At 39.5% G+C, this 12,718-nt stretch overlaps 1 protein-coding gene across 1 annotated transcript in view; it reads left to right on the top strand.

Annotated features, from left to right (window-relative positions):
* Positions 1-253: 253 nt before the first annotated feature.
* The window catches only part of LOC124275559, a 43,516-nt gene continuing 31,051 nt past the window's right edge, over positions 254-12,718 (top strand). The window contains exon 1 of the mRNA XM_046711136.1: positions 254-699. Within this exon, the coding sequence (XP_046567092.1) occupies positions 691-699 (9 nt within the window). The 5' untranslated portion in view covers positions 254-690. The remainder of the gene's footprint in view (positions 700-12,718) is intronic.

Genomic DNA, 12,718 nt, shown 5'->3' with positions numbered 1-12,718 from the left:
TATATCGGTTGCATGCGGTATTTAGTATGTCGTTCAGAGACTGGCTGATACGTTGTTCGAAACGACCTCTCTCCATATATATATATAACTCTCTCCTCATCCTCCAACCTCACCAGTCAGATAAAAGGAACAAATTGTTCAATTTACGAAAATCACGTCTTTCTCCTAATCATATGGTACGAGAAGCTTTTATGATTTCCCTGACAACCACGTTGTCATAGTAACGCCTGTGACTTTTTCTCATTTCCCATTACTATTATATGTGTAACACGATTAGGAAAAGGCGTTTCCATCGACGGGTTACATGTACCTGTTGGGGTCCTGGTCTACGTTTGAACATGAATGCGCTTCCTCCTTTGCATGGTAGGCCCGGTAGATCTACCTGTGTAACCCAGGTAGTCATCCACAGGTAAATCGTTATTTACAGGCTCCTTCCTCAGACTAGGAACACCACGCCAGTATGGTTTAATGGTTCAATCGATATTGCCATGCAGCTGTACCGGCAAGCATGAAACAGTATCACCGCAGTTGACAACATCACAATTGCCACTATTGTGTTTAAATATAACATCCAACTACCCCGGTGTCATGTGATACAAGGAGAATACAGAACTCAGCGAACCGTTACGGAGGGAAGAACTGTTATGGTGGTTTTCAGTTGGAATATTGGAGGTGTAAAACTCGGAATATATGGCTAAGGTAAGTTTCATACTTCGTTATGTTTAGTTTCATCTTCGTGTGTTGTAACCGACTTGTTTGGTTAGTGTCAAGATACACCAGCATGCGATCAAAAGGAGCTCAACACTGGGAAGCTCAATACCTCAATATCAAATACACCCGGGCATGGGTGTGTCAGTGCATGAATGTGAGTCCTTTGTGTGGGACTCGTACCCGAAAGTACCCTTCCCGTTCCAAAGTCCGTATGGACAAAACTCATTGAAATAATATGGGTTGGTTTTCAGCAGTGGGAATGCTTTCGTTGTCAGTAAATGGGCGACCGACATAGACACACCCGGGTTCAATGCGAAACTGGATCAATGCGTGAATCCGCCATACTGTACCCACGGAAATATTTGGACTTTAACAGTGTACACCTCTGTGTACATTACTCGCACTTCTCCTTTCTATATTGTACGTCAACATAAAGCAATCTGTTCCAGTGAGTTAATATAATGTTAATAACTGTTACTGTAGTTTAGTTATCTTTCCGTTTGATTCGGAAGAAAAGCCGGAAGTAATGGATTAAAATCAGGTTATACAGGCTGTTAATCATTGATCAACACAATACATAGTAGTAGAGGATAGATGAAACGAGGAAAAGGAATCCTGTTATTACCGATTAACTGCCACTCGTTGATAGACAGACAGATTATTTATTTCAGTCTCACCTCAACATTACATTGCATATAGGTACATGAATTAAGATAATACATGATAAAAATTATCAGCCACCCTGTACAGGGCTATGAGAGACTATATACAAGATTAAAGAAGAAACTAAGAACGTGATTAGTTGTCAAGACGTGTGTACTTATACATAAAATACATGAAATTATACATTTTATATATACCTAAAGATTAAAAAGCACAAAAGATGCAAAGAATTATGATAAGATATTATCACAAGTTAAATTGATATAAAATGGAAGTGTGACGATCTAAAATACTTTTGCAGGTATTGATATTTCACATTTTAAACAAACCCATTAATGAATGAAAACTAAGTTCTATGTATAAAACACATTCATTCATGAAATATACTGGCATAGTTATTTCGTACCAGATATGTACTCGTCTGGTACTCAGCTTGATTTCTGTATTAAAGAGGTTGAATTTCTCATGGAATACGTGCTATGTTGTCAACATTCTGTGCAGCTCCACGTATAGATAAACATCTAGTTCCTGAACTGAAAATATGTTAAAGAACAACAACAGTTGTGGAATCATATAAATAGAAAAATAATGGGAAAATGCAGCGCAGAGATTCCTTTCGTAGACTGAACAAACCTGCATAGCTTTAAATGCTTGGAATGCTTTAAAACACGTGTAAATCTTTTACTACTTTTGTGAGTAACAGGTATATTTATTACCCCAAGCACCTTTCCCCAGTCACACACCCTCCCACGGAGAGCTGGGGGCAATTTACAGGACCTAAAATGTCCAGAAATCTGTCTGTGAATGACGAGTTACTGCGTTGCTTTTATTCATTTGAATTTAGATGATTTAGCAACAGAATGTCTGTAAACTGCACAAATTGAGACTTAGTATCAGAGACATGCATGAGCTGTGTTTGATATATGTGTGTTCGGTGTGACAGACCACTCCCAGTAAGGTATGGGTTATATACTGCTAAGATGTCTTACTGCAACGATTATACACGACATGGAACTATAATTACACGTGGATGTTTGTCATTGATGGTGGCTGCTTCGTCTTCATTGTAGATAAGAATGATCCGATTATGGATTTTTAGATGCTGTTGTTCAGCATTGCCATGGTAACCGTACCAACATCATCACCGTTTAGTGTTCAGAGCCAGTTGGCATACAAACGTACGGGACTACACACGCGTCAATTGTTTACTAAAGAAACTGTGGCATATTCATCAAACCTGCAGCACTCTACAAATACATGTAGTACTTTGATATTTCGAAATTGGGGGGCTCACCTGAAGTGCTTTAATGAAGCCAGTTTGTGAGTAGTTTGAAACGTATGCAAGGTATGGGATTATCCCAATTGAATATATGCGATAGGAAAATTATTGCAACATTTATGTGAGAAAAACATCTACTTATGTAAATAAACATATTATTAAGCTCTTTCATATTTATCAAGTTAATGTCAACTTTTGAAGGCTTCGACTACTAACAGGAGAGCGTTTGCTTTTACTGTTACTAACGTTTCTATTTTGTCCTCTGTTTGGGATCTAACTCCGGAATATGCCGTGTTCCGGCCTCTAAGAATACAGTTTGGACCACACAAACTAATGACTGATATTATGAGCGACGGTTCATGCTGTCAGTGTCACGCTGTCAAGTTGGTAACCAGGCCGATCACACATGGCTATCGTGGCTGAAAACACGTTTTCTTCCGCTTAGTCGGGTACAGCCACAAGTGAACATCCAACCAGTGAATGTAAGGGCATTATTGGCTATTTCCTGGTTGAAATCGATGGAATTATTCTCAAAGAGCTAAATGGAAAATGCATTATCTAGTAGTATTGATTACGTCACTAATTTATTAGGGTATAATTCGCATTATACTCACATAATGAAGTTGAGTTACAAGCGTTAAGCCAAGCGCACCATGCAACAAATATTCATGATGACTTCACTGTGTTTATTCAGCAACAGAATTAGTCTCCCATGCACAGGCCATTACCTCTGACGTCAAGGCGCTCCTCATCCAAACCAGAAAGAATTTATCCTGGGTTTGAATCGCTGATCCGATTGAATTAGGGGGCGTATGAGTAGCTTAATGGTTAAAGTATTCGCTCATATGGTTTTTATGCCGCTTTTAGTAATATTCCAGCAATATCACGGCGGGAGACACCAGCAATGGGCTTCACACATTGTACCTATGTGAGGAATCGAACCCGGTTCTTCGGCGTGACGAGCGGACGCTTTAACCATTAGGCTACCCCACCGCCCCGCCACACAGAAGACACCACAGAAGACCACAGAAGACACACAGAAGACCCGGTTCGAATCACCATATGGGTAACACCGTGTGAAGTAGTGGTGTAACGATTCATCGATAGTATCGATGTTTGCATCGTCAACTACGCGATACGAGTGCATCGATACAAAACACGTTTAGGCAATATATTAGGATATTTATATCGCGAGGGTCCATGATACATCGATGTATCGCCACAAGAGACGATATATCCCGATACAACTTAAATATTACTTAAAGTTGTAGGGAGTATTGCATAAGTAATAGGAAGGGAGTCTCTTTGAAATTTTTCTGAATTTTAAAAACAAACTGAACCTAAAAGGAATTTGTTTGTGTCTGCCATCTTTGTTACATGAACAAAGGAGTTAGTGTATCAGTGAAAGAATGTGAACAATCTCTGTGAACCATTTATTAACAACTATGAACGATGTCTTAGCTTTGTTAAGAAAGAGAAGATAAAATTTAGAAAGCATACTTATGAGTTTTTTGCAGTGATTCTGGTATAAATTACTGTATAAATTGTCTGTGCAAGCATTGGTGCAGAAACACAACTTTCCAAGGGAAACCTAGAGCAAGATATACTGAATATGTTTGATTGTACTTTCTTAAACATTAAATGCTGAAACTTTATTACATGAACAGCCTTTTAAGTGTGTGTGAATGTAACACATGTTCTGCTGAATAACAAATAAAGATTCAGTCATTTTATCTATCATATATGTCCTGTTTTTTAGGATTGTAAAGTATCGGGATAAGTATCGTATCGCCATCACTGTATCGTGATGATAATCGTCTCGCAGGTTCCTTGCCAATACTTTCATGATATATCGTCTCGCCTCATTAAACTTGTATCGGGATGTATCGTCTCGCCACTTAGGCCACGATACACAGCTCTAGTGTGAAGCCCATTGGAATATAGCTTAAAGCGACGTAAAACCATATTCACTCACTAACCGATTAAGTATATTTTTCAGTTTGTCATCACCCAACGCTCCTGGTGGGTTTCAAGTGTTGATTGCCTGTAACATGAATCACATATCGCTTTCCAGCCCCATGACACCTAGACGAATGATCATGAAGAAACTCTTTACGGAGGACAATGTGCGTTTAATGAACGTTTTAGGGCAACTTCTTGAGTTAAATAGATTGATTGGGGTGTACGCCGAAGGCCCGTGTTCGATTCCCCACATGGGTACAATTTGTGAAGCCCATTTCTGGTGTCCCCCGCCGTGATATCGCTGGAATATTGCTTAAAAACGGCGTAAAACCATACTCAGTCAGTCAGTGATTGGGGTGTAAAGATGTAAAATTTGGTGTAGGTAAAATATATATTCAATAAGGTCAGGAATACCGGAGAACCTAAGACTCCCAAACCATCAGTTTTATAGGCCGTCATAAGAGAACCAGTGAAATAGTCAGTAAAAATATATCAGTTTATATAGTGAAGGGAGTCGTGGCGGCTTGCAATTAATACTTGTCCGACGTGTAGAATGGATTGATAGAGGTATAGTGGATTGTTTCATAGTGGAGGGTTCATATATAATGTCTTCAAGGCACCTTCAACAACAACAATCACGCTTCGTTGTCAAGACACCCACGTGAGCGTCGTGACGCTCTGCCAACGGTAGCCTGTATAGACTGTATGACGCTTCAGTTGTGCCTTTGTAGCTCGGAATTCTGTCATCGATCCTCTAGACAAGACAAGACAATCGTTTATTGTATTTTAGGCCACCGGCCCTTATACAAGCGAGTTACATACATTAAGACATGGTTAACTGTAAGTGCTCGTTACGACGAATAAATGCATATTTAACATAGAGAGCTAGATTGGGTAGGGTGGATTCATTATTAGTTGTTAATAAACTGGTAAAAGCTATCAGTGGTGGTTCCGACAGATAACGTTCTGGGATATACATGTAACGTAAATCTTCATAAAATGGACAGTCAAGGGTAAAATGTAGTTCATCTTCTACTGAAGAATTACATAAAGGACAAGATCTTTCAGATTTTGGGATGGACAGTTTTCTGCCTCTATTTACAAACAGACCTGTCCTATATTTGACAAATCGATCCTCTAATACGGAGCGATTTGGATCATGGCATATCGTAATGGCTGTTATAGTGTGGCTGTGCAAATGATATTTTCAGCACACACAGAAAAAGTGCTTTACCATTTACACTTGTTATCATGCAGTCGATGCTTATACAAACACCAAACGACAGCAGCCGGTAGCTACAACGGTTGGTTCGCGCATGGACTACTCAACTGTCATTCGTTTCAATCGAAGCTGTTACCAGTGTAGGACATTTTACCTGGATATACATATACATCTTCCAATACAGCCGGCTTACTCTGGGATTTTAAGTTGTGATGGTACAACAACCGGAGAAGGGGTCGTCAAAGAGGCATCGATCTAATACTATCCATGTGTTTAATCTAGGAGAACCAAGGTGGCTGTACCTCCAACTGTTCTGAACGATGTGCAAGGTCGCCATGTTTGCGGGCACCGTGACCTAGCACTTCAACGTCAGCAGTAGATGTGCGACAAGCCTAATTTTACAGTCATGCAGTTTCGCGTTGAAGACACAGGATGTTTTATCTCTCACTTGACTAGCCACCAGTAAATAGTTCTTTTTCAACTCCTCATAACGCCAGAGGGGCGGTGGGGTAGTCTAGTGGTTAAACCGTTCGAGTCTCGACGAAGGCCCGGGTTCGATCCCCTACAAGGGTGCAATGTGTGAATCCCATTTCTGGTGTCTCCCGCCGTGATATTGCTGGTGTCTCCCGCCGTGATATTGCTGGTGTCTCCCGCCGTGATATTGCTGGAATATCACTCAGTAAAAGCGGTGTAAAATTATACTCGCGTCGATAACGCCCAGAGTATGCACTGAGAAAAAACGAATGACTTCTTCATTTGGGTAACTGTACGATTCCTTAATATCCGCCCTACTATTTCTTTTCTATTTTCACTGTTTACGCAGTCAGAAAATTGTAAAAAGAATTTTTGAATTATAACAAACAAAAATATTCCTCGATAACGGTGGGATCTCGGGACAATACCGGGAAATACCTCCGTTACTACCTCGCCAAGAGTATTTTCGCATTGGACATTGGTTACTAAAGACGCCATGTATATGCTATATTCATCAGGATTCACCAGTGCAACCAATCAAATAGAAGCGATGATTACGTTAATAACACCCTTTTGTTTAAAGATTTTCAGATGTAAACTGAAGGTTTTTGTTAAATAGTGCAATCCTGGACGTTTTAAGCAGTAAATCCCGACCTATATAACAATTGTGCTATTGCATTGACGTATGCTGCTTGGATACAACGTATGACAAAGATTTCTTCTGCATATGTTTTGGCATTATAATAGTTATAAGACGAGAATATGAATGGCAACTTCTTGTTTATTGTATATCTTCACAACGTTTCTGGGCTACTTCTTGCCCCTTCTTCAGGTGATTAAAGACAGATGTAGAAAATAAGCTGTATAACCCAGATTTACAGGAAGAATGGGCAAGAAGTAGCCCAGAAACGTTGTGATATACAATAAACAAGAAGTTGCCATCCATATACTCGTCTTATATATTCACCAACATCTAAATGCCTCTCAAGAATGTCATTATAAATAGTATCAATGTCTTAATAGAGTTCATGTTCAAACTCAAGCATTATATAATGCATAAAATGAATTGCACTATTTCCATACATGTACAAGACGCCCCTGGACGATTCCGAGTGTATCATAAGCATACTGTTTATAAGTGACATAACTGTAAGTGTGTTCTGTCCGACCAGTCGTTCTCGAGACAAGCATATGTAAAGTGAGTGAGTGAGTTTAGTTTTACGCTGCAATATTCCATCTATATGGCGGCGGTCTGTAAATAATCGAGTCTGGACCAGACAACTCAGTGATCAACAGCATTAGCATCGATCTGCGCAAATAACATGTGTCAACCAAGCCAGCGAGCCTGACCACCCGATCCCGTTAGTCGCCTCTTACGACAAGCATGGGTTACTGAATATCAATTCTAACCCGGACCTTCACGAGTAATAAGCATATGTAAAGACATGTCATTTGTCCACCTGCAAAGTTACGATAACCTTTCGTATTCAAGATATGAAGTTGCCAAAGGCATAAATGTTGCTCACGTATGAAATTATTAAAAGCTCTCCACATGTCGACAGAAAAAGTTGATTGCTGAGGTCTTTATTATTGTACCCCTGTTGAGCAAACATCGTAAAAATCTCTTTGAAATCTTCGAGGAAAGAGACTGCACGACTGCACGTCAGAAGATTTGAAATGTAGATAGCAAACCACGAACACCGCACGAATGAACAGAAACTCCCAAATTTAACCTATGTGAGGAAATAAGGTATCATCCGAGACCCATATGACCAACTTCTGAAACGTACGTATCATTTGGGAGCCTAATTTCCATTTGTGTCGCAGGCCCTGACATATTTAAAGAGCATGTGGAACAAATATGACAAAGGCGTGAAAATATGTGTTTCATATATTTCTAACATCTGAAATAATTGCTAATGCTATTCATTGATGACACAGGTTTAAATACCCTTGAAATCGTGAATTACCATGTTGGGAAAATGTCATGAATGTTGTCGTGAAATGTCATACGCTCCTAAATTCTCGGTCTTGGTTTATAACCATATTCACTGACATGTCTCGCCAGTATCCACGTCCTTGACGAAATGAGGTAATGAGTAACATATGGCGTGGAAACACTATATTGTTATATACTCTTGGAAACTCTTTCAGTATATGTGTGTGTGAGCGCGCGTACGTGCGTGTGGTGTGTGTGCGTGCGTGTGGTGTGTGTGTGTGTGAGGTGTGAGTGAGTGAGTGAGTGTGTGTGTGTGTGTGTGTGTGTGTGTGTGTGTGTGTGTGTGTGTGTGTGTGTGTGTGTGTGTGTGTGTGTGTGTGTGTGTGTGTGTGTGTGTGTGTGTATTTGATATGGAAAGTATTTCATATGACTAAAGACTGATAAACGCGAAGGAACGCTCCCCACAAGCTTGGGTCCACGAGGTATATCTGGAGACTCTTCTTAAATAATCGAACGACTGTAGAGTTGCATTATGATCCATGTGAGTATTTTCCAACGTAAATTCGGGGATTTTATGTAAACTTAGGTATTATAACTTAAATAGGTTTTAGTGCTACTCTGTGTTTTGGAATTGAATAAGTCTCTATGAAGGATACAAAGAGATGCAAGCTTTCTTAAACGTTAAGTGATGTCACGACACAATATATACGCGTCCAAACGACCCTTCTCATATTTAATTGACTATTTCAATGTACGGTACGGTGATTTGCTCGGGTTTCCACAGAAGAGTTTTCTGAGATTCAAAAACCTTAAATCCACACATGATATGGTGATATTTGGTCGAACTGTATGTATTCTTAAAAGAAGGATACTTTTCGTTATATGTGTAAGCCATGAAGCGGAACACTTTTTATGGATAGACAGCTTCTTTGTTGCAGTAGCTGCGACGTTTCGGTGTAGATCCTAACAAGGTTATTAAGCAAATGGATCTCTACCGAAACGTCGCAACTACTGCAACAAAGAAGCTGTCTATCCATAAAAAGTGTTCCACTTCATCATACCAGCTTCTAAATGCAAATTAAGGAAGTGATGTGTAAGCCGTGCCTCACAATACGAATATCACAGGTGATGCTTAAATCGATTCCGCCAGATCACAATTAGTGGAGTGCAATTGGTCCCGGTTGGTTCACCTTTAAACACACTTTATCGGGAGCTGGCAATGTATGTCATCAGACTGACTGACTGAGTTTTGGTTTTACGCCGCTTTTAGCAATATTCCAGCAACATCACGGCGGGGGACACCAGAAATGGGCTTCACACATTGTACCCATGTGGGGATTCGAACCCGGGCCTTCGGCGTGACGAGCCAACGCTTTAACCACTAGACTACCCCACCGCCCCTGTATGTCATAAGACGATCCATAAGGGTAAATACCATTTGCGCCCAAACTGTAGTGTGGATTACGTCGGTTCGGTTGTGTGCATTCGGGACCTCATTGGGGTTTTCAAAGGTTTCATTTTGGACGTGTGCAGATGGGCAAACCACTTACAGTTACAATCATGATGTCCCATGCAATTGACTTTTTCCCCCAAGTGTCCCGTAAATATCTTTTCGGGTAAACACATGGTTTGCCATGGTAGACATTAAAAGAGTTTGTTGTATGCCCTGTTAGGGCAGCATTTTTATTTTTTGTGTTTCTCATCGCCCGACGGACCCTTCTTATTTTATTGCCGACCTCCCAAAAAGCATTTATTCATTCCAACACCGCCGACTCGAACCTAAAACGTACCGCCTCGTCATATATAACGTTTATCTAACACGTCACAATTTAATTCTGGACTCACAAAAGTCCAGAAAATCTCCGCACTGTGGGCAGTTTCTGACAAGGGATTCGACCAAATTAAACATGCAGTTGTTATGAATATATGCTTAGGATGAAAAAATGAAAAAACGTTTTTTTTGAACACTCAAAATTTAAACTCGCTCGCCCATGGGTTGTGGTCTCTTGGTATTTTAGAAACTATGTCGTTAAGACAGTTGAGAGTGTTGATCTGTATGCAGTCTTTCTGCATGCATACAACATCCCTCTGTATGTCTTGAGTGTCGACAGGGAATGTTCATAGCTGTTGACACATATCTGGACGTGAAATCTGTGTTACACAATCAGAAGTATCAATACAAACAGTTTGCGCCAAGTCTACTGAGTGTTGTAACTGTATCGTGTCTATTCAGAGTTATATTTCTTAAGAATACTAAAAGCATTTGTTCCTTACATGAGCATAACAGCTCACATATTTGTGTTGTCGTAAGTTTATGATGTACTGAATATAAACATTCAGTCATGCAGGTGGAATGTTGCGCTTGACGGGTTCAGTCAAAGTAGCACAATGTTAAACGCGGTGAAATCTTTAGTTATCGAGTAAAAAAATTGTTAAATGATTGCGCAATATTTCATTTTATGCGAGAGAAAGTCTCATGTATTAAACTTCAACAGATAAATATTGTGGTCGCCCATGTACGTAAAACGGGGGCTGAAACGTTCTGAGTTTTAGTGCGGTTGACTGCATCGGTTACTAAATATACTGGACAACGATAGTTAGGGATATATGTAAATTTTGAAATTATGAAGAACGATCTATATATTCATTGACACACTGATAAAATATCAATCATAAAAATACCAATATCCCTAACTTATTTTGTCCAGTATATTTCAAGCATAAATCCCATCCGAGTTCCACAAACTTCTCAAGAAGATGCTTAATTGAATGAATGTGTAGAATGTCTCTCCCTGGATTTGTACCAATGTCTGTTTGTTTGTTGTTGTTGTTGTTTTGTTTTGGTTTTGGTTTTGTTTTTGGGGGGTGTTGTTGGGTTTTTGGGGGATTATATAGATATAAATGCATACAGGGGTTGTTTTGCTAGTTCTATTCCAACGTTACATAAAGGACAATAACGGTTTTTCTACCCTCATCAATCATTAAAAATAGCAAACATGAACAATGTGTAGAATACATACAATATCTACTTTCGTATTTGTGCTCTTCCTTTCTCTTCTCTTTGCTTTCATATAGATATAATGCTTTAAACAACGTTGAAAAATCTGTCTGTCTACTCTGCACAAAACACGGCAGGAACAAAAATAGATAATCCACGTTCTCTGTGGGAAAGCAATTCTGCTTAACCACGTTAAAAATGTGTTTTGTCAAGGTTCGATAGAGCTGGTGTATCACCATGGACCAGCTCACAATGACTGTACTACCTTTGTACGGAATACGTTTCAGGTTACAGCTTTGAATGAAATCCGCTCTCTTTGTAAAAAACAGCCAACATATAATTTTTCACATTTATCCTGAATTCCCCGAAAGGGCAATTGGGAACCGATGACATGTGTCAACCAAGCCAGCGAGCCTGACCACCCGATCCCGTTAGTCGCCTCTTACAACAAGCATGGGTTACTGAAGATCAATTCTAACCCGGATCTTCACGGGTTCTGCGCAATTGGGAGGCGATGACATGTGTCAACCAAGTCAGCGAGCCTGACCACCCGATCCCGTTATTCGCCTCTTACGATGAGTATGGGTTACTGAAGGCCAATTCTAACCCGCACCTTCACGGGTTTCACAGTTTTGTCTTCTTGGGAGGGTACGTAAGTCTCAAAACATTTGAAGTAAATTTAGATATACCAGGTTTATAATAGTAGGATACTTGTGTTTTTAAGTGATGGCTAAATTTGTGTACAATCGCCAACGTATGAAGGGACCATGTAAGCCCTTCTAGGGTTCTCGCAGGTAGCTAAAGTACCGTAAGTCCCCATGGTGATCTAAATTCAGTTGCTGGCTGTCTATAACCTGTTTTCATTTTGTGTATTGTCCAAATAGTGCTATCATATAAATATTAAATTCTGATTGATATTCTGGATATTTCACTGTCCCTTGACGTCAGGTTCTATACTATACATTTATTCCTCATCAATGTTTTATTGGTTCAAGTCAAAATATGGCTGAAATATTGCCGATGTGACGATATACTGGAGTATATTAACTCACTCACACTCAAATCGTTTTCATCAGTAATATGTTTTTATTACATTTGTTTTCAACCAACCCTGATAAAAAGGATAAAATGAAGCAATTCGCAAAAGTTTTCATAAATAGTAGAAATAATTTTGTTAAGTGTTTTTTTCGCTTAATTGTGAAATTAAGTTAGCTTGCCAGTGGGTCAAACTGTTTCGCCCATTGTGGACTGACATTTGTTACTGAGTTTTGAGTAAAAGGAAATATTTTAGCCCATGGCCGATATATTTGTTATAGAGCTCTAAATTATCCGAATTAAGTCAAAAGATTGTATCATGATACTTACAAACGTACTTTCATTCATTTGCTACCTTCAAAACACAAAAACAACATGTATTTTGAGCAAATGTAAAGATTCTCGCCCATGGGCCAAATGTCTTTTCGCCCATGG

This window comes from Haliotis rubra, unplaced genomic scaffold (genome assembly GCF_003918875.1).
Source record: "Haliotis rubra isolate DU_JTF1 unplaced genomic scaffold, ASM391887v1 Scf20, whole genome shotgun sequence".
NCBI classification, from domain to species: domain Eukaryota; kingdom Metazoa; phylum Mollusca; class Gastropoda; order Lepetellida; family Haliotidae; genus Haliotis; species Haliotis rubra.
This window is presented reverse-complemented; position numbering and strand designations above follow the sequence as displayed.